Raw genomic sequence first — 23,411 nt, 5'->3', positions numbered from 1 at the left:
TCTATGGAGTGTAAGGGGGGAAAGAAAGATCCAGAAGAACTCGAAGAATTCTGGTTTAGGCAATAAGGTGACTGATGAAGTTCTCACTGAGACAGGAAATTCAGCAGCGGTACTAGGCTGGGCTAGAGATGATGGATCCATTGTTTAGACATAATAAGTTTGAGGCATCTGTGGGATATTCTAACAGAGAGAGCTTTTTAGTCAACAGTTATATATATAGATCTGGAGCTTAAGAAAAAGACGCGAAGTACATAAAAAGGGACTTGGAAGCCCCTGGGGCAGAAGTCAAGGGCACAGGAGATCTCCTAAGGAGAGAATGCAGAATGGCAAGAGAGGATGGACGGGAACGGAGCTCTGCAGAGCAACACTTCAAGAATGGAGAATGGTGGTGCTGGACAGAGGCCTGCCAAGGAGGCCGAAAAGCAGCTTCCCCGAAAGAGACATAGAGCAAGAAAAATCAAGGGAAGAGAGCAGCTCCGGAAAGAAGAAAGTCAACCAGGTCAAGAGCTGTTGTTCTTCAGTTGTGTAAGATGATGGCAGCAAAGCATTTGTCCAGTAGAGCATCACTGGCAACATTAGCAAGCTTAGTATTAAGGTAATGGTAAGGGTACGAGTCAGGGGGCGGTAGGCTGCAGGGCTGGAAAGGAATGAGAAAGCAAGAACACAGCATCCAGACTATTCCTCCTAGTGCCCTGGTTAGGAAAAGGCTGAAAATACTTCAAAAGTAAAATCTGAACTACTTTTCTCGTTCCCGCCACCACCCTTGACCCATCCCCACGTGTCCAGTCTGAAGGGCTTCCCGAACGTGGCTCGGGCTGTACCCCCGGCATGTCTTCCTCACGTGCACTGCCCCTGTCATTCTCCACCATCCTCCCATCTGCCGAATGTCGACTCACTCTTTAGGCAAGTCTTAGTCCCTCTGCGGAGAGACTTCTCTAATCCCCCCCTCGGGCAAGTAGGGTCTCATGTTCCTGACTGACTTCTGGTACAGCAAACAACTTACTGAACTTGCCTGCCTGAATGCCAGCTTTCCTCCATGACTCAGCAAATATTTAGTGAGCCCCTGCCATGTGCCACTTGGCAGGGAGTGGCGAACAAGGAAGACACTATTTGCCTTCTCACAAAGCTCACATTTCTAGCAGGGGAGATGGAAAATAATGGGTACAAATAAGAAAACGTCATACAGGATGCTGTGCTATGAAGAAAACTAAACAGGACAGGGATTATAGAGTGACTAAAAGGAGGACATTTAGATAGGCTGTTCAGAATGGGCCACTTGAGCAGATGCTCAAAGAGAAGAAGGAGTCCTTGCAAAGATTTGAAGGAAAAGGGCTCCTAGGAAGTATACAAAGGGTCAGGAATGGGCCTGGTTATTTCACAAGATGGCAAGCAGGCCGGTGTGGCTGGAAGAGCAGTGGGGAGTGCTAGGAGAGGAGACCGGAGGGCAGAGACTGGCAAGGTGGAGGGTGCCAGATCTAATGCGGCCTGCGGGCCATGTGAAGGAGTTTGGATTTATCTCTAAATGGGATGGGAAACTTTTCCTAAAGATCTTCCCAGTCCCTGCTCAGAGCATGGACTCCCAGGCCCAGGCCCCAGTCCTTAGCAATCACCCCTCTTTCCTGGCATGCCTAGTACAGAGTTGGTTGTTAAATGTTATCTCCTTGAATGACTTTAAATTCTGGATGAACAGTCAAAATTATTCCCAAAGGCCCTAGTTCCAGGTGCTTGACCTCAAAATTAGAAAGACAAACGATGTCTGGGTAACATTTCCACGTACAGCTCATACTCGGTATGTACCTCGGTATTTTTAAAGATGCCAGCAAAATGCCCAAGGTCTTTCAAAAAATGTAAACCAATTTTGGGCATGCCATTCCTGTAGAGTCCTCCCGATATGAGTCTTTATCTTTGGCAGATGAACGAATACATTCTAGCAGAGCTTGCAGAAACCTTACAAGTGTGTGAAGCACCCCAGCCCTTGCCCTGTAACAGTATATTGGCAAATTGTCATTGCCGCACTAATAGGCGTTCCTGCCTCCCAGCCTCTGCGTGACACATGGTCTGCAACCTCTCTCACTCCTGCCCCCTTAGTTAAGGGGGCCCTCACTACCTTTAACACCCAGTTCCAGTAAAACCTCTTTTGAGAAGCTTTTTCTCCCACACCAACCCACGTTTGCCATTCCGCCGTTCCACAGCCCCCGCCTCCCACCCCAGCTCAGGACCTCATGCTTGTTTCCCCATTTCACCGAGTGGATTAGTTCTGGGAAACCATGGGCCTTTCCAAAGAATGAGACTGAAGCAAGTGCAGGATTTTGGTTTTTGCCACCTCTGCTGGAACTGCAGTCCTGAGGAGGACACCGCTTGCCTCCCCATGGCCCGATATGGCAGTGAGTGCCCAACTCCTGGCCCCGTTCAATCACAGTACTTGCTAACACATCCGTCATTGGGGAAGCTCTTGCTATTCCTCTGATCTATTACTTTTTTAGGTATTGCATGTTTCCAGATTTACTTATGCTTTCAAGTTCCAAAGAAACCACATGGATCATTCTATCCCTTTGCAAGTCAGAGAATCCTTGCTCTTATTTGTGGGTATCCTGGTAAACTAGAACTTGCAGTGCTCTATTTCAACCCCCGCTCTGGTTCTTCTCTCCCAAGGTTCTAATGATAATTGTCACAGTGTCCAGAGGAATGGGGTGCTACCTCACACCAACAAGGAGAAAGTTCTCAATATGCCATATTTGGCAACATACGCCAGTGTAGGCTATTCCTACACCATCCGTTCTATAGAAATCATACCACTCTTCATTTAATACTTACATTTTTCTGTTTCCCCTTCTGCAGGAAAAAGGACAGCAACATGCCTTTTTAAATTCCCCATAGCAGTAATAAATAGTAAAATCACTCTCATTTAGGTGGTAATTTTTTAGCTCAACTCAAGAAACATATTTTAGGTACCTATCAGGTGTCAGGCACTGCTTCTTTCACAGTTCAAGTAATGGTGGCAGGGTGGCGGGGGAGGGCAAGTGAGTCTGGGGAAGGGCTGAGAGGAGAGGCAGATGGATGGCCAGGATGCTGCAAAGGCAGGTGAAAACCAAACCAGTGGGGTTCAAGGACCTCAGGATGACAGGCTAAGCTTAGGGCCTGGACTGGATTCAGAATGTGATGGAAGATGACCAACGTTACTTTAATTGGTATTAATGGTATTACTTTAAATCTGGATTTTGACATGCTAATTAAATTTAATGTTCCAGCCATAGGCAGAAATATATGTAAGTCCTTTATTTCTTCTATCAGAATTTTATAATTGTTTCTAATGTATGTGTGTATACACACACACACACACAAGAACATTTCTTCATTAGTACTGTAAAAAGAATCTTTAATTTTGTTTTCTAGCTATATAGCTGTGGCTAAAAGAAATGACGATCTTCTGGATTTTTCTGTATATGCCACTTTAAGAATGGTATTTTTATTTCTGCATCTTTCTCACATTTTAGCTGTCATTACTTTCATGATCCACTTTACTACTGTGTGTTTTTAAAACATGATAACGAACAGAAATAGTCATAAAGAGTTATTATGTTGATTCTATTATAGAGCTAATTCCTAAAAAATATTATTGGTTTTTCTCCTCTTGGTATATGGCATCCTCTATTCTTAATCTGTTTGAGTTTTTGAATGCATTCATTTCATCAAACATTTTTGATGTCCCAGTAGAGCTAAATGTACTGCTTTTTCCCATTGATGTCAAACATTATGCTCAGAGTTCTTGAATTACAACAAGGGTGGCAATCTTTGTTAGTAAACATCTCTGCCTTTTTGAATCATATATGGCCTCTGCTGTACATTCTTCTGTTTCTTTTAACAACCCTTGAAAAATGAAAAACTATTCTTAGCTTGTGGGCTGTCCAGAAAGGCAGATGACTGGCCGCAGGATTTGGGTCTGCAGGCCCCAGTTCGCCCAACCACTCCCTGTGGCCTTTCCTCCTCCCCTCCCAGCAAAGCAGGGTTATAAACTGGTTGTATTACTCTTTGTTAGGACTCCAGAAGGACTTTAGGTGCTACCTAGTAAATCCTATCAGCTAGACAAAAGTACTACCAAGAATCCTGCGGGCATTACGCCACATAAACTTTATATGCCTGAAGTAGAGAGATCTGTCTCAAAAGCAATTATAGACGTGGCTTTTGGGGGATGTGGTAATTCCATTAAAAGTCATAGGAAACCCGTAACACTTTTAAAGAAAGCTGTATTATTAAAAAATGCCGACAGCTTTCTTTAAAAGTGTTATGGGACTAAAAAAAAAAAGTGTTATGGGACTAAAAGGAAGAGACAATTCAAAATGAATAGATACCACTGGGCCCCCCCTTTCCTACAGGTGTGAAGCAGGGTGAGAATGCTGCGTCGTATGGAAACAAGAAGACGCCCTGGAGGACGGATCCCAGAGCCCTGGAGGACGGATCCCAGAGCCCTGGAGAACCATGGATTAGGGAAGCACTCCCACAGAAGAAAACATTCCTTGTCCCAAGAACAGGGGCACCGACATGCCCGCTAGGACATCAGTGGGTCAGTGACTGCTCCGTGCCTCCGGTCACTCTCCATTTTGAATACAAGTATGCAGTGTGGTTAACTTGTCCCTGTTCATCACTGTATACTGTGAGTGTGGCTTTTGTGTTCACAAGTCTTTCAGTCAAGAAGAGCTGTAACCAAAGCACTGTACCTGGAAGCCTCGTCTGCATCCAGAACTGATAGACATCATGAGATCAGGAACTTCAAGCCTGATGCCATGATAGGACAATACTTTGAGAGTCCTGTGGGAGAGGAAGTGTGGGAGGAATGCTAGTAACTGTGGCCAGAGAGATGATGGTAGACAAAATATGGTCACAAATTTTCTTCTCCTGAAACGATGGAGTCTATATTCCTATCCCTTCGTTCTGTGCTGGCCCGTGACTTGCTTTGACAACAGAATGTGGCAGAAGTGAGGTTATGCTACACCTTGTAGCTATTCTGCTCCCCTCCTGCAATGATGCTTCCACAACAATTAACGAAGCTGAGCCTCGCAGACTGACATCGGAGAAGTCACATGGACGAGAACTGAGGCAGCCGGGCCGACATCCAACAGCCCCCAGTCTTCTGCCAACAGACTGCATAGTCAGAGGCCCCAGCTGGCCCCACAATTAGCAGAGGCCGTGATCCTGGCTGGGTCTGCCGGAGATGCCAACTCACAGACACATGAGCAAAAGAACCCTTTTTGTTTCATGCCACTAAGTTCTTAGACTGTGCTCTGTTATGCAGCAATCGCCTGATGTACTCTGCTCGGATCATCAGCCTGGGTGTAAAGGGAGATAACGCACCAGATTACCTGCTCTCTGTAGGTAATACCACCATCTAGTGGCCAAGAGGATACTCTCACTACTCCAAGAAGTAGGAATACTAGCATCTCCCCTACTCCTTCATTCCTGCCAAGCTAATCACGCACAGATAGATCTTGGCATGTGTGTAAACAGAATCCGTAGAACCAGAGTAAAATAAAGTTCACTTATTATAATTATCTCTACTAATTTTAAAAGTTTGCATTATTTTCCTACTGAAATCATTCTTGCTAATATTTTCAATGACTTGTCAGATCTGAAGAATAATTTTCATTGCCTATTTTCTTGCTTCAAAACCTCCTCCATGTAAAAAACAAAACAAAACAAAACAAACAAAAACCTCCCCAGGGTTTTCAGAAAAAACTTACGCCTCCTTAATATGGTACACGGGGTTTGCCTTCCAGTCCTCTCAGTACCCCAAAACTGCACATATGGCCTTTGCTCTAACCCCAATAAACTACTGCTAGGTCACTGAACAGGTTCTTCCTTCTCTGGCTTCCAAGGTCCGCATTTGCAGTTCCCCTGGTTTAATTAATGTTTCTCCCCTTTCTACATTGCTAATCCCTACTTAGAGATGCCAAGTTCTCTAAGAAGCATTTCCTCATCGCCCTCTCCTTTACACGCCCCCCAAAATGTTTTGTCATCATTGCATTTTTTCAATTTGTCTGCCTCTTCAAAAGCTAAGAGCTCCCAGTAAGGACAGTCTCTGTTCTTTTACCTCTGCATCTAGCAGAGCTGCTGATATTACAGGCTCTTTGTGGCCTGCTGAATAAACCAGTGAATGAATTGTGCAGCCCTACTACAAAAGGTCTGGTATTTTTCTATAATACGTATTTTATATATGACATTGATTGGCCATTTATGTAGTACTATATATAAAAGTGATAATACTACAAAAATGTAGGAAGAAATAAGTACTCTCTTACACAGAAAATAGCTGAAAAAGATACCTATTATAATTTTAAATAATGTTTTGTTCATAAATACATAACCTCCTCCGGTAAAACTTCACATTTTACTCAGCAAAATAAGTAACAACTTTTTAGAAGATTCATAAAGCGTGAACAGGTATGGAAATTTATATGCCAAAGTTTTAAAAAGTAGTATTTATCACACTTGAGTTGGTAATAAATTATTGTGATTTTCTATCCACTACATCAGAATTAAGCTGTATATATTTATAACCAGAGTACAGAAAAAATTAGAAATTGTTATCAAATGTTATATGAAAACAAATACTTTTTATATTGGAAGACATCTTTTAAGTCATCCAACTAAATGTATTTAAATTGTTCCTTCTTGGAACACTGAAAAAAAATAAAATAAAATTACAAAAAAATACACAAAACATTAAAAAAAAAAAAATTGTTCCTGATGAGGACACGGAGATCTGAAGCAGCTGGTCATGAACTGAAGTTATCCATCTCACTGATGCTGGTGCCGAGATTAAAATTTAAGATAACTCTTCCTTTTGGGGCTGGACAAATTTTCTTTCAAAAAATCTGTAAAAGTCTGCATATAAACTTCAGCCACGGTATCTTTAACCATTGAAAAGAATATATTTTTTCTATTTAAGGAGACTATTTTTTTCTGAAGAATAAACAGATTAATGTGTCTGTATATAAGAGATCATGACCAAATGGGGTTTATCCCAGGAATGCAAATGATGGTTTCAACATTTAGAAACCATCAATGTTATTCACCCATCTTAATAGAATAAAAAAAAAATACGGTAGTCTCAGTGTGAAGATTCAGCAAAGGCATTTGACAAAATCCAATATCCATTCAGGATAAACTTTCTAGCAGGTTGGCAATAGATGAGAACTCCATCATTCTGATAAAAGGCAACTAAGAAAAACCCGGAGCTAACATGATGGTTAATGGAAACACTGAATGCTTTCTCTCTAAAGCCAGGCACGAGGCAGGATGTTCACTCTCATCACTTCCACCCACCTCTGCACTAAAAGCCAACGCAAAAGGCAAGAAAATGAAATAATAGGTACAAAAATTGGAAAAGTGAAATTATTATTCACAGATGATTTGATTGTGTGCACAGAAAACCCTAGGAATCTGCAGAAAAATTTCAAAATAAATACAAATAAATGAATTTAGCAAAGGCACAGGATGCAAGGTCAATGTACCAAATCAATTATATTTCTATATAATTGACAGAAACATATGACAGCAACAAATGACAGAAAATAAAAATTTTAAATGCCATTTACAATAGCATTAAAAATAATAAAATATTCAGAATAAGTTTAAACAAAAATATGCAAGACTAAAAATCACTAAAAAAAGACACTAAAAATAAAAAAAATGGCAGAAAAATTAGATAAGACTCAAACAGATATTTACACCATGCTGACAGACTGAGAAACTCAACACTGTTGTCAATTTTCTCCAAATTGATTTTTGGATTCAATGTTATCACCACTAAAATCCTAGCAAGCATTTCTATAGAAATAATAAGCTCCTTCTAAAATTTATATGGAAATGCAAAGAACTTAGAATAGTCCAACATTCTTGAAATGAATGAACTGAATGAAAAATGAACACTTTGAAGAACTTATACCACCTAATTTCTAGACACACTATAAAGGCCACGGTAACCCAAACAGATGATAGACAGTGGAACAGAAGAGTCTAGAAATAAAGCCCAAGTATATGGCGAATAGGTTTTCCACAAAGGAGCCATCGATTTCTCCATGGGGAAGGGGCAGACTCTCAAGAAGAAATGTGGCTGGAACGACCAGGTAACTGCACAGGGAGGAGGAGGGAGGAAGAAACCATAGCTGCGGCCTCACACTGTACACAAATATTAATTCCACATGGAACACAGACCTAAAAATAAAAATACTAATTAAAAAGCTTCTAGAAAAAAAAACAGGAGAGTATTTCTGCAACTTTGGGATGCAAAATAAGGATTTCTTAGGATATAAAACACACTACATAAAAAATCTGCTGTTCTAAAGGCATTGTTAAGAAATGAAAAGGCAAGCCACAAAGAACATATTTGCAATTCAACAAAGACATGTATCCAGGATACATCAAAAAAAAAAAAACAAAAAAACCACAACTGGATACTAAGCAAATAACCTGACTTTTAAAATGGGCACAAAACTTAAATAGACATTCACTAAAGAAAATGTACGAGCGGCCAATGAACATATAAAATAGTGCTCAGATCATTAGTTTTTAGAGAAATGCAAATTAAAATCACAATGAGATACTACTTCATATTCACTTAAGATGGCTAATATTAAAAGGGCTGGCAATGTCAAATATCAGAAAGGATACAGAACAACTAGAATTCTCATACATTGCTGGTGAGAATGAAAAGTGACACAACTGCTCTGAGTAAAGAGTCTGGCACTTTCTTATGAACACCTACCCTTTGACGCAGCAATTGCATACCTAGATAGTTACCCAGAAAAAATGAAAATATATTCAGACAAAGACTTTTTTAAGGAGTTCAGAGCAGCTTTATTTATGATAGCCAAATGGAAACAAAAGCCAAATGGTTAAACAACACGTGAATGGTCAAACAAATTGTGGTATATCCATACAACAAAATACCAGAATCAAAACTTGGTGAGTTATTGCTTCATGCATAACAGATAGAGCTCTGGGACACCAGAGTACATATTGCATGATTCCATTTATATGAAGTTCTAGGACAAGCAACACTACACTTAGATGCTGGAAATTAGAATTGTGGTTGTGTGGCAGTGGGGGAAGGGGAGGGGCTGCCTGCAAAGGAGCATGAAAACCTTTTTCTAGAGTGGTGGCAATGTTCAAACTTTGATCTCGGCTATGGTTACACAGGTGTTTGTCTTTGTCAAACTCATTCAACTATACACTTTACATTTGTGCATTCACTACATGTAAATTATATAGCAATAAAAAGTCTGTTTAATTATTTATACCAAATATCTATTAATAAAGCCCTTGCACAAAAGTGGAAGGGTAGCTATGGACTTCATTTGCCTCTTGCTTGGAGTACCCAAGAAGTGCTCCCATTCATGAGAAGCACAGATAACAAAGGTGAAGTTCCTCTTGAAATGACAGCTTTGGATCTACTGTTTTGAATCCACCCTAAGTGATTAAACTTGCTTATAGTTAAATTCACCTTAAGGATCCAAATTATCATTCTCCATTTCCTGGTTTAAATAATTAAATCTTGATAAGTCCTATTTTTTAAATAATAAATAATTAAAATAATAAAATAAATAATAAATAATTAAATCTTGAGAAGTCCTATTTTTTAAATAGGACTTATTTTGCGCTCTACTTCTACTGTTCCTACTGGTTCCTACTATCACTGCTACAGATATTCCAAAGGTGAATGACTGGAGAAGAGGGAACATAAGGTATTACCTTAGGAAAAAATATTGTTGCAATTATGACTTGGATGATTTCATTCATTTAATAATATATTAAAAGATATTTCATGACTTAAAAGAGAAAGCATATAATCTATAGAATCAGAAAGTAGATTAGTGTTTGCTTAGGTCTGAGGGTGATGGGAGGGATAGGGGAGTGACAGCTAAAAGGTGCCAGGTCCCTGTTTGAGGTGATGAAAATGTTCTAAAATTGACTATGTGGCTATGTGACAGCAGCACATATCTGTGATTATGCTAAAAACCACTGATGACTTATTTCACTTGGCATAATCTCCTCCAGTCCCATCCATGTTGATGAAAAAGCTGGATATTCATCCTTTCTGATGGTTTCATTTATTTGTGGAACATAAGGAATAGCATAGAGGATACTGAGAGAAGGGAAAAATGAACGGGGAGAAATCAGAGTGGGAGACAAACCATGAGAGACTATGGACTCTGGGAAACAAATCGAGTGTTTTAGAAGGGAGGGGAGTAGAGGGATGGGTGAGCCCGGTGATGGGTATTAAGGAGGGCACATATTGCATGGAGCACTGGGTGTTATACACAAACAATGAATCATGGAACACTACATAAAAAGTAATGATGTACTGTATGGTGACTAACATAACACAATTTTAAAAAGGGGGAAAAATAAAGTAATATGTCTTATAAAAAAATAGATCTAGAAAGAAGAAAATAAAGATGTAGAAAATACAAAAAAAAAAAAAACCCTCCATTGAGTTGTACATATGAAATGGGTAAATTCTGTGATACATGGGTTATATTTTAACATCTACAGCTTTCATTAAAAAACCTACTGAAATTCTGATTAGGATTGCACTGGAATCTATACATTAATTTAGAAAAAACAAGTATCCTTACAATACTGATTTTTCCAATACATGAAAATTATGTAGTACTACATTTATTTGGGTTGTCTTTAGTTTCTCTCAAAAATGTTTCATAGAATTATATACAGAAATTTGTACATGTTAGATTTATTCCTGTACATTTGATATTTCTGATGCTACTTATAGGATATCTTAAAAAGAGAAAAAACACTGAAATGTTCTAATGTGGGGTAAGAAAATGAACAGAGCATGATATGTTTATTAAATCATAAAATTTTGAAATAAAAATTACTACACATGATCTAACAAATAATTTTTCTAATTTTAAAATTTATTTATGGAAAAGTCAGAAAAAATATAAAAATTAAATTACATGTAGGCAGGCATTTAATAAATAACATTCATGAAAGGAGTAAAAATACATAGTATTTTGGAAAATACTCTGGAAAATTTCATGACAGGTGGATACCACAGTGAGCAGATACTCTCTGATATTTGTTAAGTTCCTTAGTGTATAGTGAAAACAGAGTCATTGTTTAATTTTAGTCTCGGTATTTACCCAATATACGTATTTATTAGCAAAATGCTTTGATAGCAAAAAATTTCAACAGTAGTTAAGTTTCTACTAAAGCCAGTAACAGTTGTTAAGTGTTGAAAAATGTCCATCATATTGGTGCTACAGAGACCTTATTATCTTTTCAAGTTAATGAAATTATTATCTAACTACATTAATTAGTCTCCTGAAAGCAAACAGTAAATTTTTTCTTTTGTAAAATACATATTTGTTTTTTATTAAAATGAAGTAAAGACATAAATCATGTTTGGGCTGCGAGTTAAGCCTGTCTGAGTTACTTAATGTTCTGCATCTCAGTTTTTCATCCACAAAAAAAGGTTGGATGACATCTCTATTTCCCAACTAGCTTTAGAGTTCTGTTAATTCCATAATAAGGAAACAGCAAAATACTGTATGTTCAGACCATACTTTGAGCAAACACAATGAGGTATAAAAAAACTGGATGTATCTAAGCTAAAGAACTCAGTAATTATTGGTTTAAGGATTCTCTATTTTCACCCCAGAATTAGTAAATTCTCTATTACACTAAACCTTTCAAAAACATATCTCACATTTATTGAAAGTGCAAATGTTTTTCTGAATCAAAATCTTAGGTCTCTACTAATAATCATAGTTATCTCACACTGATATTACGATAAAAAGCTTAATATATATGAGGTCATGTTAGAAGAAAGGCCATTTATAATCCTAAGACATTTCAGACATTTTGAAAAGTCTTCAAATAAAGTGTGTTCATAAACTGGGCTACTTTTCTTTGTTGGAGTGATGTTAGAAATAGGACTTTATCTCAAAGAGACTCTCAGAAACTAAACAACCCAGAAATTATGTATCTGTAATCAACTATAATAAACTGGTAAAAAAAATATTTGATATGAAAATGTTACCTGATCAATGATAGAATTTAGCTTGGTAAGTAACAGAAATCCTCGGCCGTGGACAAGGTACTGGCCCAGCGTAGCCATATGTGTCTCCTCCTCTTCTTCCTCCCTGGCCTCCACCCTCTGGACCACCGCATTGCAAAGCCGGTTGACATCCGTCAGAAATTCACGTGCCAGTGAGTTACTGTCGATGCTCATGACCGAGCTATCAAATATTACCAAAAAAGAAGATTAGAGAAATAAAAATTTATGTTTAAAACTAAGTGTTTTTAAGGTTGGTTGTTTTTAACCAAAGACTGACTTTACCAGGCATTGGTATTTAACCCAATAATATTTTCAGACATAGTCCTGATCTAGTTAAGTGTTCCTTAAATATTCTCACATGGCAGAAATAGTCGTGGGTGTGACAGTCCCTGAGCATTACCAAGAACAGGAAGAGAAAGCACAGTGAGAAGATACACACAACGAGTGGTGGCAGTTAAGGTGAATTCTGACCTTCTTTAACAGCCTCAGCATAGGATGTATAGTGCACTGTTCTTGCTCTACATGGCTTCCAAAAGAATGAATGGATCTTTTTAAAAATATAAACTGTTTTTCACATGATGGAACTGACAATCATACACCCTCCCCTCAACAACCAGGGTTCAGTTAATGGAGAGAAAAGGATTTATCATCAGGTAAATAAAAATTGAAGAATTCTCGCAGCTGAAGCTATGCCACTTCACTTCTTCCTATACATTTAAATCAAAGGGCAATGCGACATTTTGAGATAAAGGAAGATAATAAGGTAAAGCAGACAGAAGAGAGGGAAAACACCAATATAAAGAAAAAAGATGGGCAACTATTTAGAAAGGAAAAATCATGAACAATAAAATTCCCAAAGAATTTCAGAACAGTTTCATCTTAGGGCAAAAAGTAATTTTGAGACATCCAGTAACCTTTAAAAATGTTTTAACCTGGAGAGATTAAATAAGAAGTATATTGTGGAGTCTTTCTTCACCCAAGGGCGGGGCATGGGGTACGGCGGCGGGGTGGGGTGGTGGATGCCTCCTAGCCCCTTCGGAGAAGGCAGTGGAGCCCATTCCCAAGGGGCAGGGCCAGCCTCTGAGCCCTAACCAAGCAAAGCACGCCTGATTCTGGAGCAGCCGGCACGCATCCGGCCGGCAATATCTGACCTATACGATGCTGCTTGCAAAGAGGCAACCGGCCAATCAGGCTCTTTCTGTCTCAGGAATTTGAATAAAGGGACACAGCTGATGAGTTGCAAAGCCACATAAAGATGGGCCTGTGGTAGTCCTTGTGAGGTAGCTGAGGCGCGTAAGAAAACAATGGGGTGAAAATGAACTACTAGGATACAAAGGGAAGCAGATAGACATGAAAGGGAGAGACTAAAGAAATTCCTAATACTACTTTGGTTCCTGTTCATTTTGGGGCCTGATGATTTATGTCCTGGATTCCCATCAGAATACTAGGTGTTATTATAGTAACAATCTCCTCTGTAGCATAACAAAGTTCATTAGTTTTAACATTGTTGATTACTAGGAAAAAGGATAAAAAATAAAATGTACATTATTCATCTCAAAATATCCTCCCTTATATAAATATTGGCTTTTTCTAAAGCTTTCATAAGGTAAAATTATTCAATAAATCAAATAATTTATAATATAAACTAATTATATATTATAATATGTACATAATATATAAACTTATCTATATTCAGTCCATAGTTACTGATTTTATTAACTTATTTCACCTAATTTGTCACAGATTTTAAGGTACATAATTTAGTGCACCACTAAAACAAGTAACACTGCCAATTAAAGTATAACACAATGACTTCTTATCTCACCTTCTAGGCCGTCAAGACTACCCACCATTCTTAAGAGTGCTACACTACTGTTCTTGGGATTTTCTTCCAAAGATGCTGACATCATTCTGAAAGTTTCGATGCTGGCACCTAATCTTACCACATAGGATCAGAAGAAAGTTTCCAAAAATATTTAAAACTCATCAGATGTAGTACAGCAAGCGTGTAACTGAGCTAAAGTGCTGATATGAACCACTAAGGACCGAGATCCCCCATGAGCAGGCAAGAGCGACCCCTTCACCAAGCACAGCCGGCTCCCAGTGCTTACTAGACACCACTGAGTACAAGGCACACTGCAACTTTAGCAAAATTAAAAATGTGAAAAACTTTAAAATTACGGTAATAATTAGGGTCTATTTTCTGGAAATGAAGATAATGAAAATTAGCATGAATATTTAGGTATGACTATTACTGAGGAAATCATTTCAATGCTACTTCCTATAAGCACAAGATACCACGTTGGCAAAAAACATTACAATATATGCAGAAATGTATGTTATTCCTGATTTTTAAATGTACATAAAATAGACACAGTTACATAAATAGGGTATTATATATAAGTGATCTGACCTGTTTTGATTCACGAAGATATTTTGGAAATCTTTTCACATGCTCTCTCTCTTACTCTTTCTGCTAGCTTCTGGCATGCTGCTGCCTGCATATGTAACATGTTCATCATATAGAGTACTGTTAACTATGCAGCCATTCTCTTACTGAGTATTTAGGCTATTTCTTGTTTTGATTATCATAAACAGAGCTGCAATGAACATCCTTACACTACTTGCACATTTATCCTTTATGTGCTTGTGGCAGAAACTGCTGTTACTTCCTCCTACAATAGGTTTTACACATTTCTTGTTAGGTCTCTTCCAGGGTGTTCTGTAGCTTTTGCTGTTGTTCTGAATGGGATTTTGTTTCCATTATATAATCTAATTAGGAAAGAGAACTGGTATGTAGGAGGCAAATGGAAGGATATTTATGTTGATGCAATAATCATATATCCAAACTTCTTACTGAACTTTCATTAATTTTTTTGAGATTTCCAGACATAAAACCCTATCATCTACAAATAACAAAAATTCTGAATTCTCCTACCCAGTATTCACACACTTTCTACTCTTCAAAGTGCATTAGTTAGCACTAACAGAACATCATCAGTAGGGGTGATGGGAGATACTTCTGCCTTGAACATTAATAAATCTTCATTTCTTCCTGCACATCTAACAGGGATGTTGAACTTCAATGAATGCCTTTCAGCCATTCTGAATGCCAACTGAAAAGATGATTGCATGGTATATTTAATTTAATTAATTAATTAATTTTTAAAAGATTTTATTTATTTATTTGACAGACAGAGATCACAAGTAGGCAGAGAGGCAGGCAGAGAGAGAGGAAGAAGCAGGCTCCCTACTGAGCAGAGAGCCCGATGCGGGGCTCAATCCCAGCACCGTGAGATCATGACCTGAGCCAAAGGCAGAGGCTTTAACCCACTGAGCCACCCAGGTGCCCCTGCATGGTACATTTTAAAGATTCTTTAAAATATTTCAAATATCCAGAAAAGTACAAAGAACATATAAGAGGCGGATATAGCAAAAGCTCAGATTTAGCAAAATTAACAGTGTGCAGTGTTCAGATCAGTGTGTGTGTATGTATGTGTGGTGTGGGTATGTGTGTGCAAAGAAATCAAACCTTATAGTACAGGAAAGTCACACCCCACCTCACTTCTTCCTCTCTTTAGTTGGTGTTTATCATTTCTATACATGTTTTTATAAGTTTTTACATGTTTACAGACACAAAAATCACATAACTATGTAGTTTCAAAGGCTTAGGCAGAAACAAGTATTTTAGCTGCTTATATCTATTACATTAATACTTACCAATCTCTCAACACTTCTGTAACATTTAGAGTCTTTATAATTTGAGCTCATGAACCAGATAAAACAAATACTCCTAGAATAAAGCTTCACCTATTTAAAGAAAAGACAAACATATTAATGGTAATAGTAAAACAAGTAATTTTAATAAAGTTCTGACACAAAAACCATCATATTTGATGTGAAAGAAGCCAAAGAAGTTTTTGAACCTCAAGAACACACTACGAAATTTCTAGAGCTCCAAGAATGGAATCTTGAGACAGGAAGTGTTAGAACATACTTAATCTGAACAAGGCAACTTGATCACAGATCCCTAATCCTCCCTTCCTTCCAACTCCTCACAATCTCCAGGTAAATCACCAGTTAACATAAGGGGAATCAGCGCAGTATCAGTCTTCTTAACACTGAGTCTAGAGACAGTGGAATACCATCGACATACATACTATGGGTAGCTAAGTTATTACTCTCCTGTGAGAGTGAAAGGCACCTGAGGATATATGAAAACTCAAAAAAATACTAAAACCAAACAATGAATAAACTCCCACCAAATTTCATATCCTTGTTCAAGTTTTAAAAATGAATTAACCTTTTGTGTACAATACAATGAAGGCTATTTCTGAACACTAAAGGATGAATTCCTACTTCTAGGGTAGCAACAAATGCTTCTGTTTAGTTACCTGTTTTCCCCTTCTCTATAGTTGTGCCCAGGTGAGGCATAAAAAATATTTTCTTATTACAGGTACAAGGCAACCATGAATGTTTATTTTGAGACAAGTGTTTAAATCAGAGTGATCTTTAATTCCTTCAAAATGCACAAATCTAAATTCCTGAGAGAACTTTCTTGAATTCCCCTCAGCTTGGCAAACTACTTATACCACATTATTCTGGGCACTTGAGGATAAAGGAGGCAGGAAATGGACTGGGGGCTGTTAAGACTACACAGGGCTTCGCGTGATGCAGGAAAGACACCTCTTCCCAGACCGGTCAGCCCCATGTCAGGCACACAGCTACCCAAGCACAGGCTAAGCTTCAGTCCTGCTGCCGCACTCGGAGCACCAGGGGCCAGTGCGTCACTGCCCAACCAAAGGAGAAAGCCCTGGAATGTGGTCTCAGTTCACCCTCCACACCTGCTCCTGCCGTGTCCTCAGCTCATACAAGCCACCCACCTATTTTCAACTCTAAAATTATAGAAAGGCAAACTATCGATCAAATTATGAGTCTAAAGATGGCATTTTATTAACTGCCGTGACTCCGACTACCCTCCGGTTTGGACTACTACAAGGTGGAGCCGTCCATCGGGAGATGCCATGGTGACTCCAGGTAACTCGGCACGGCCATGAGAAGTGGAAGCTGACACACAACTGGATCCGTCTGTTTTTTTTTTTTGTTATCGGGGGACATTTCTAGGCCATGCTGAGTGATTTCTCTAAATCTCTTAAACTGGGATGGCTTCTTTATCTGTATTTTGCACGGCCCAGCTTGGATGCCCATGGAGTTTCACTCTATTCGAGATCGTAATTCTACCAGCCAGCACAGTTGGCGTGACCTCTTTTACTCTGCCACCACCCTCGATAAACACAGCTGCATTCGAACTTTTGTCATCCTGCATTACACTGGGTGTCCATGAAGTCTGCAAATAGGAGTTTTAAAAAATAGACTGAAGATGTCCTTAGGGCATTATATGTATTTGCCTCTGTTTCTAAACTACATAAACACCCTGTAGGTACTTATGACTACCTTACCCCCAAGGTCATGAATTCCTTAAGGATGGGGACCCCGTCTTATCACTTATTCTACTTTATAGCCAAAATGCTAAATTTAAAAATCATCCTTATTATTATCATATTCAACTTCCAATGCAACTATTATTATAATGTCATAATAAATAAAACTTCCTCACAACAATGTTACCAGAATTTTTATATTAAAATAAATGAAAAGCATAATAACAAAGTACCTATAATCTTATAAATGAACTCAGGAAAATAAGTTTTTCTAATACAGTGACTGGTAAAATATAAAACACGAATGGCCAAAATAAAGAGCAAAACACCTGACAATGTATTAGCTATACCTCTTAGTTCCATTTCATCAGAAATTTCATTAATATGGCATTTAATTCAACATATATTTATAGGACACTCATTATCTGCTGGCTACTATTTTTGGCACAGGGAATAGGGCAAAAACAAAATCCCCACCCTCATGGATTCCATGAGGTAGAGACAGATGAAAACAAACATACTGTAATATCAGTAAGTGCTATAAAAAATAAAACAGTAAAGATACAGAGTGACTGGGACGCTACTTCAGAGAGGGTGACAAGGACTGTCTAAGAGGAAGTATCTGAGCAAAAGCCTGAATGAAGTCAGAAAATGGGTCATCTAGGAAAAGTATTCCAGGGCCTTGAGGTTAGTTTATGTTTGATGCATTGGATACTGAGTGCAAGAGAAGTTAAAAAGTATTACAACGAGTGAGAGAAGTCACTCATTTCCACTTGCCAGGGATTGAAGTAAAGTGTGGAAAGATGAAACAGAAGTGCTGCCCCGGAACTGTTTCTCCCCAACAATGGGAGTCTCCTTCCTGCCTGCCTCCCACCGCAGAGAGTCTGCAAGGCATTTTAAGCCTGTGTGAAGAAAAGCACAGTTTAGTGACAGACAAGACTGGGAGGAGAGCAGGGGAAAGGGAAAATAAAGTTCAGTGTGAGCTATGTTGGGTTTGACAGGCGGTGTGGGAACCAAGTGAAGGACCCCGCGGATCTGCCAACCTGGCACGGAGGTGGGGAGGCTGGACCTGGCAGGTCAGTTCGGGAGTTACCAGCCTACAGATGTGTTTAAACAGGACTAGAACCCAGAGCGTGCTGTCCAACAGAACTTTCTGCAATGACAGGACTGTAGCCAGTGGCTATTGTAGTGATCTGTGGGGACCTAGGAAATGCATATAAATGAAGCAGAGAAGATTCTAGGACTGAGCCCTGAGGTTAGCACCCCCACATCAGGGAGAGGAGTAAGATCCAACACAGGAGACTGAGAAGGAGCAGCAAGTAGGGCAGGAGAAAAATCAGGGGAGTGGTGCCTCCAAAAGACCAGGTAAAGAAAGCCTCAAACGGGAAAAGCTCACCAGACGTGTCAAATATTGTTGGAAGGCTCAGTAAGATGAGGACTGGGAGTGGACCACTAGATTTAGCAACATGGAAGTTACTAATAACCTTGTCAGATGGTCTCAGTGGAGTGGCAAAGGCAGTGAAGAAGACAGGCAAGGAGTTTAAGATGGCTCTTGAGAAGTTCTGCCATAAAGGGCGGCAAGGAGATGGGGGCAGCTGAACAGAACATGGGATGGGGGAGGTGGTGCTTTTTTTTTCTTAACAAGTGACATTATAGCATATTTGTAAGCTGAGATACTATTATAGCATGTTTATATAGCGTATTTCTCCAAAGAAAAAAGGAAAATAGAAGAAAAACTAGAATGAGAGGAGGTCGCTGCAGTGGGCAGTATGAAAGGGATGTGGTGTACATGTGCTAGGCACACCGGCAGTTCATGGAATGGAACCAAAAGGATGACAGACCATGTAAGCACATGCAGAAAAATTGGTATATCTGGCAGTGAATGGACCAATATTTTGGTGCTTCTCTTTTCTTGGTGGAATAAACTGCAAGGCTGCGGGCTGAGAGTGAGAAGTAGGAGGAGGTGTTACCTGCTGAGTGGAATGGGGTCGAAAGCAGCTGCCCATAAGAGACTTCTTACGAAGCTGCCATTAGTAATTAAGATTGAGTTCGGCTCTTCAATTCCTGGACCCATACCTCAGCCAGTCCAATTCCCCAACATTGTTTGCAAGCACAGAATGACAGAATGGAGGATGTCAAATCCCTTATGGGAGTCTAGATAGATGACAGGCACAGCATTCTCCCATCTGTACCTGCAGTGTCCCTGCCAAAGGTAGCAACTGGGTTATCCGGAAGGAATTATTCTTAGAAAACCCCTGTAACCCTTACTGCTCATCTTTTCCTTCTGTAAATATTTGAGAATCTTTTAAGTTGATCTCTAGAATTGTTTGTGGAGGTAACATCAAGCTCACTAAAGTCTACAGAATCTATGTTCTTGTTTTATAATTTTGGAACTTTGGTCCTCCACTGTTTTCTAATAGTGTTCAAATTCCCCAGAATTGCTCAAGGATTACCCGCTCATCAATGACATTAACACATTTTCTCAGAATCTGAACCTGAGATGTGAGCATTTAGGGAAGTCAGAGATTCTGGTACCATTTCCTCTCTAATCATGGGCTTAAAGTTTCTACTATTCTTACATCTATCTTTATTAATCTTTATTAATCTGTGTGGAGGGCATTCTTCACACCAGAGAAGTCAGTAATAAAACAGAAACTGAGTTTCATTTACTCTCTGTATGCAATTATAGGGTCAGGTTTTTTTTTTTTTTTAATCTTTAAATGTGAGTGGAGTTGACACACAATGTCATATTAGTTTCAGATGTACAATGTAGTGAGGCAACTTTTCCTCATGAAATCTATTATTTGCTTGCTGTTCATCGTCTATATATAAAATGTAAAAGGTCAGCCTGAACCTTTTTCAAAACCTCAGCGCATTATCTCTTAGGGCTATATTCCTCTTTTACATGAGATTCCTGCATCCACATCTATATATTTTTGTTTCATATCCTCCTTTCCTTCTTCCGCACATGTTATTTTAAAATATGAGTTCATTTGGCCACTTGACCTTGCTCTTTTCTTCACATACTATTTCCAGTTGTTCAATAAAAACTCTGCCTATGGCCAGCTTAAACACACTTCCCCTTCTGGAGACTACATCCATGGCATCATATCTGTCTTTACTCGGAAATTTAGGAACTCTGTATTTCCTTTTTTTTTTTTTTTTAATAACTCTATTTCTAATTCTCTATATTCCAGCTTTCCTCCATATTCCTCTTACTGTTTCTTACTTATTCATTTACCATTTACTAAAATACCCACTCTGTGCTAGGTACTAAGAACACAAAATGTGAAAGTAATTTCAGTTTCTGCCTCTAAGAAGGTCCCATTACAGTGGCAAAGGCAAACCAACACACAGGGTGTTGTGTACTGATAAGGGGACACTAAATCCAATTTGGGTAGTCAGGGAAGCTTCATGAAGTGTGTAATCTTTCACTAAACGTTGAACATGTAAAGGAAGAGAGAAAGGGGTGGGGAGTTGGGGCACCTGGGTGGCTCAGTGGGTTAAAAGCTTCTGCCTTTGGCTCAGGTCATGATCCCAGGTGCTGGGATAGAGCTCTGCATCGGGCTCTCTGCTCGGTGGTGAGCCTGCTTCCCGGCCCTCTCTCTCTGCCTGCCTCTCTGCCTGCTTATGATCTCTGTCTGTCAAATAAATAAATAAAATCTTAAAAAAAAAAGAAAAGAAAAGGGGGGAGTAAAGGCATACAGACAGAGAGAGTAGCTCAAGTCAAGTCCCTGACAGAATTATGTAAGTTTGGTAGCAGGCAGATAAGGATGGAGAGAGTCGTGACCAAGGGTAAGTAAAAAGAACTTCTGGTGGACTGAGAACTCGGCAGAGGTCAAAACCCATGAATTTTGGGTAGAATCACTTTTATCGGATGGTTGAGACTCTCTAGCAGGGTTCAGCTGCCTGGATCTAGCAGCAGATAGCGCAGACTGTGTCACCGATGTAGAAATGAGAGTTTGGGTGGGTGGAGGAAGGGAAAGAGAACTAAAGTACAAGTGGGAGAACAATCCATATGGTCAAAACAGAGATACAGACTGGCGAGGAAAGAGAAAGAGGCCAGGCAGATGTTGATACACAAGCTACAATATAGGCAGGCAATCAATCTCTCTGAAATCAAAGAATAAAAAATGAGGGAATATTAAAAGGAAAAAAAAAACCACGAGGGAATAAAGGATACTGGAATTTTTAGATGTCTGAAACAAGTAGTTCAGATGATAACACCCAGAGTGTAACCATGCAAGCAGGTGCCTGAAATGCAGGTTAAGGTCACTGCAGTTGAATAAACCATGACGCTAGTTTTTTGGACAACAGATCATCGTTAGCTCTTAAAACGAAAGCTCCTTGATGACAGGGATTTTGACTGTTGCATTTACTGCAAAATCTACAGCATCTAGACCACCATGTGGCACAACTATTTGCTGAATTTGTCAAATGAATGACATGGGTTTCTCTCAGGGTTCCCATTATGTCCACTTGTCTAATGAAGCCCTCACAGTGAGTCGAAATTAGGCTGAGTTATCAGCTCTTCTCGTTATCTCCTTAACCTTCTGGAAATGAAATGGTCAATAAAATTAGTCAGCAGCAGCTCTGCTTTTATTGAGTGAGACTCCCCACAGACATTTGGATAGTTGACTATGATATCTTAGCTCTGTTCTGGTTCTGTGATTAATTGCCACAACGCATTATCCAAAAGATCACAGAATTAAGCTATCACCCTCAGTCCTGTGGATGCTGACACAGTCATTTCCTTGACATGCAGTATAAAACTACTACACCTCCCCCTACACCAAGTCATCACTGCCTATGTTCTTCAGTCTTAGGCATTTTTAAATACCTTGTCATTTCTGTGTTTTAACCAGTGCTACCAAAAATATTACAGTGACCACTAAAAATAAAATCTCAAGCTCAACAGCAGAATAAGGGCTCCTACATCACCAAGTTTCCTCTCCAAGAACTATCAAATCTATCATTCATTCACTCATTCCTAAATTCAAGCAAAATTTATTATTCAATAAATATTTTAATAAACATGTACTGATCTCCTTACTCATTCTATTTTCCTAGGTGTTGAATCTGTTGTGAATAGTCAGCATTGTGATGGTGGTGAAAACAAAGGCAGAAGAGTGTGAATCTAGCAACTACTGGCAGCCACATAACGTGAAGTCTGGCTTCCTTTTCCATGAAATGTCCATCCCACAGAGTTACTATGTAGATCTATGAAGATTATGTAACATCAGTAAACATTCTTGGGAAATAGAGTTCCCTCTAGGTGCCCAGCACTAGGTGATGGTAGAAGGCGCCATCTGGAGGAGGAAAGAGATCATCACAATCCTTCCTCGGAGCAGTGTGTATGGAAATGTCAATATTAGACTTTATGACCATACAGTTTTCAAGGAAGCACTGAAAATAAAAGTAGGGAGTACCAGTATATTTTGTTTTTTCCATGTCTTGTGACTTCTACAGAAAAGGAGTAGAGGAAAAATACAATAAGAAAGCTCATAATAATGAAATTTACTCTTAGAAATCATACCTTTTCCTCAAGAAATGGTAATATCTGAAGGTCTCAACTCCTAATTTTCATCAAATGCCCAAAGTCCTGGAAAATTCATTTTTAAAATAATATTATGTGCTTGCCTAAATTTCTTAATTAATATAATACCAGAGAAATTACCACTGGAAAGAATTTTTTTTAGAAATGTATTATGTACCAAAAAGGAGGAGACTGCTATCAACTGCAGGATTATTGAGAGCACTAAACACAACACGACACGTAGTAATAAGTATTCAATGAATTCTGCTGAACCAGAACCTGCGGTGATTTGAAGCAGCCTTCTTGAAAATAAGGGCTGGTCATTATGGACTATTAATTATGCTAAATCCCATCT

At 39.0% G+C, this 23,411-nt stretch overlaps 1 protein-coding gene across 2 annotated transcripts in view; it reads right to left on the bottom strand.

Moving 5' to 3' along the window:
• LOC111160518 (lysosomal trafficking regulator) overlaps window positions 1-23,411 on the bottom strand; it is a 184,951-nt gene that overhangs the window by 131,688 nt on the left and 29,852 nt on the right. For both annotated transcript variants that reach the window (XM_022523674.1, XM_022523675.1), the window contains exons 3-4: window positions 15,800-15,889; window positions 12,062-12,260 (exon numbers count right to left, since the gene is read on the bottom strand). In XM_022523674.1, coding sequence (XP_022379382.1) covers window positions 12,062-12,253 — 192 coding nt within the window. In that variant the 5' untranslated portion in view covers window positions 12,254-12,260; window positions 15,800-15,889. The remainder of the gene's footprint in view (window positions 1-12,061; window positions 12,261-15,799; window positions 15,890-23,411) is intronic.

This window comes from Enhydra lutris, unplaced genomic scaffold, assembly GCF_002288905.1.
Source record: "Enhydra lutris kenyoni isolate GAN:26980312 unplaced genomic scaffold, ASM228890v2 scaffoldscaffold76, whole genome shotgun sequence".
Lineage (NCBI taxonomy): Eukaryota > Metazoa > Chordata > Mammalia > Carnivora > Mustelidae > Enhydra > Enhydra lutris.
Note: the sequence above shows the minus strand (reverse complement) of the source record. Positions and strands in the feature narration are given on the sequence as shown.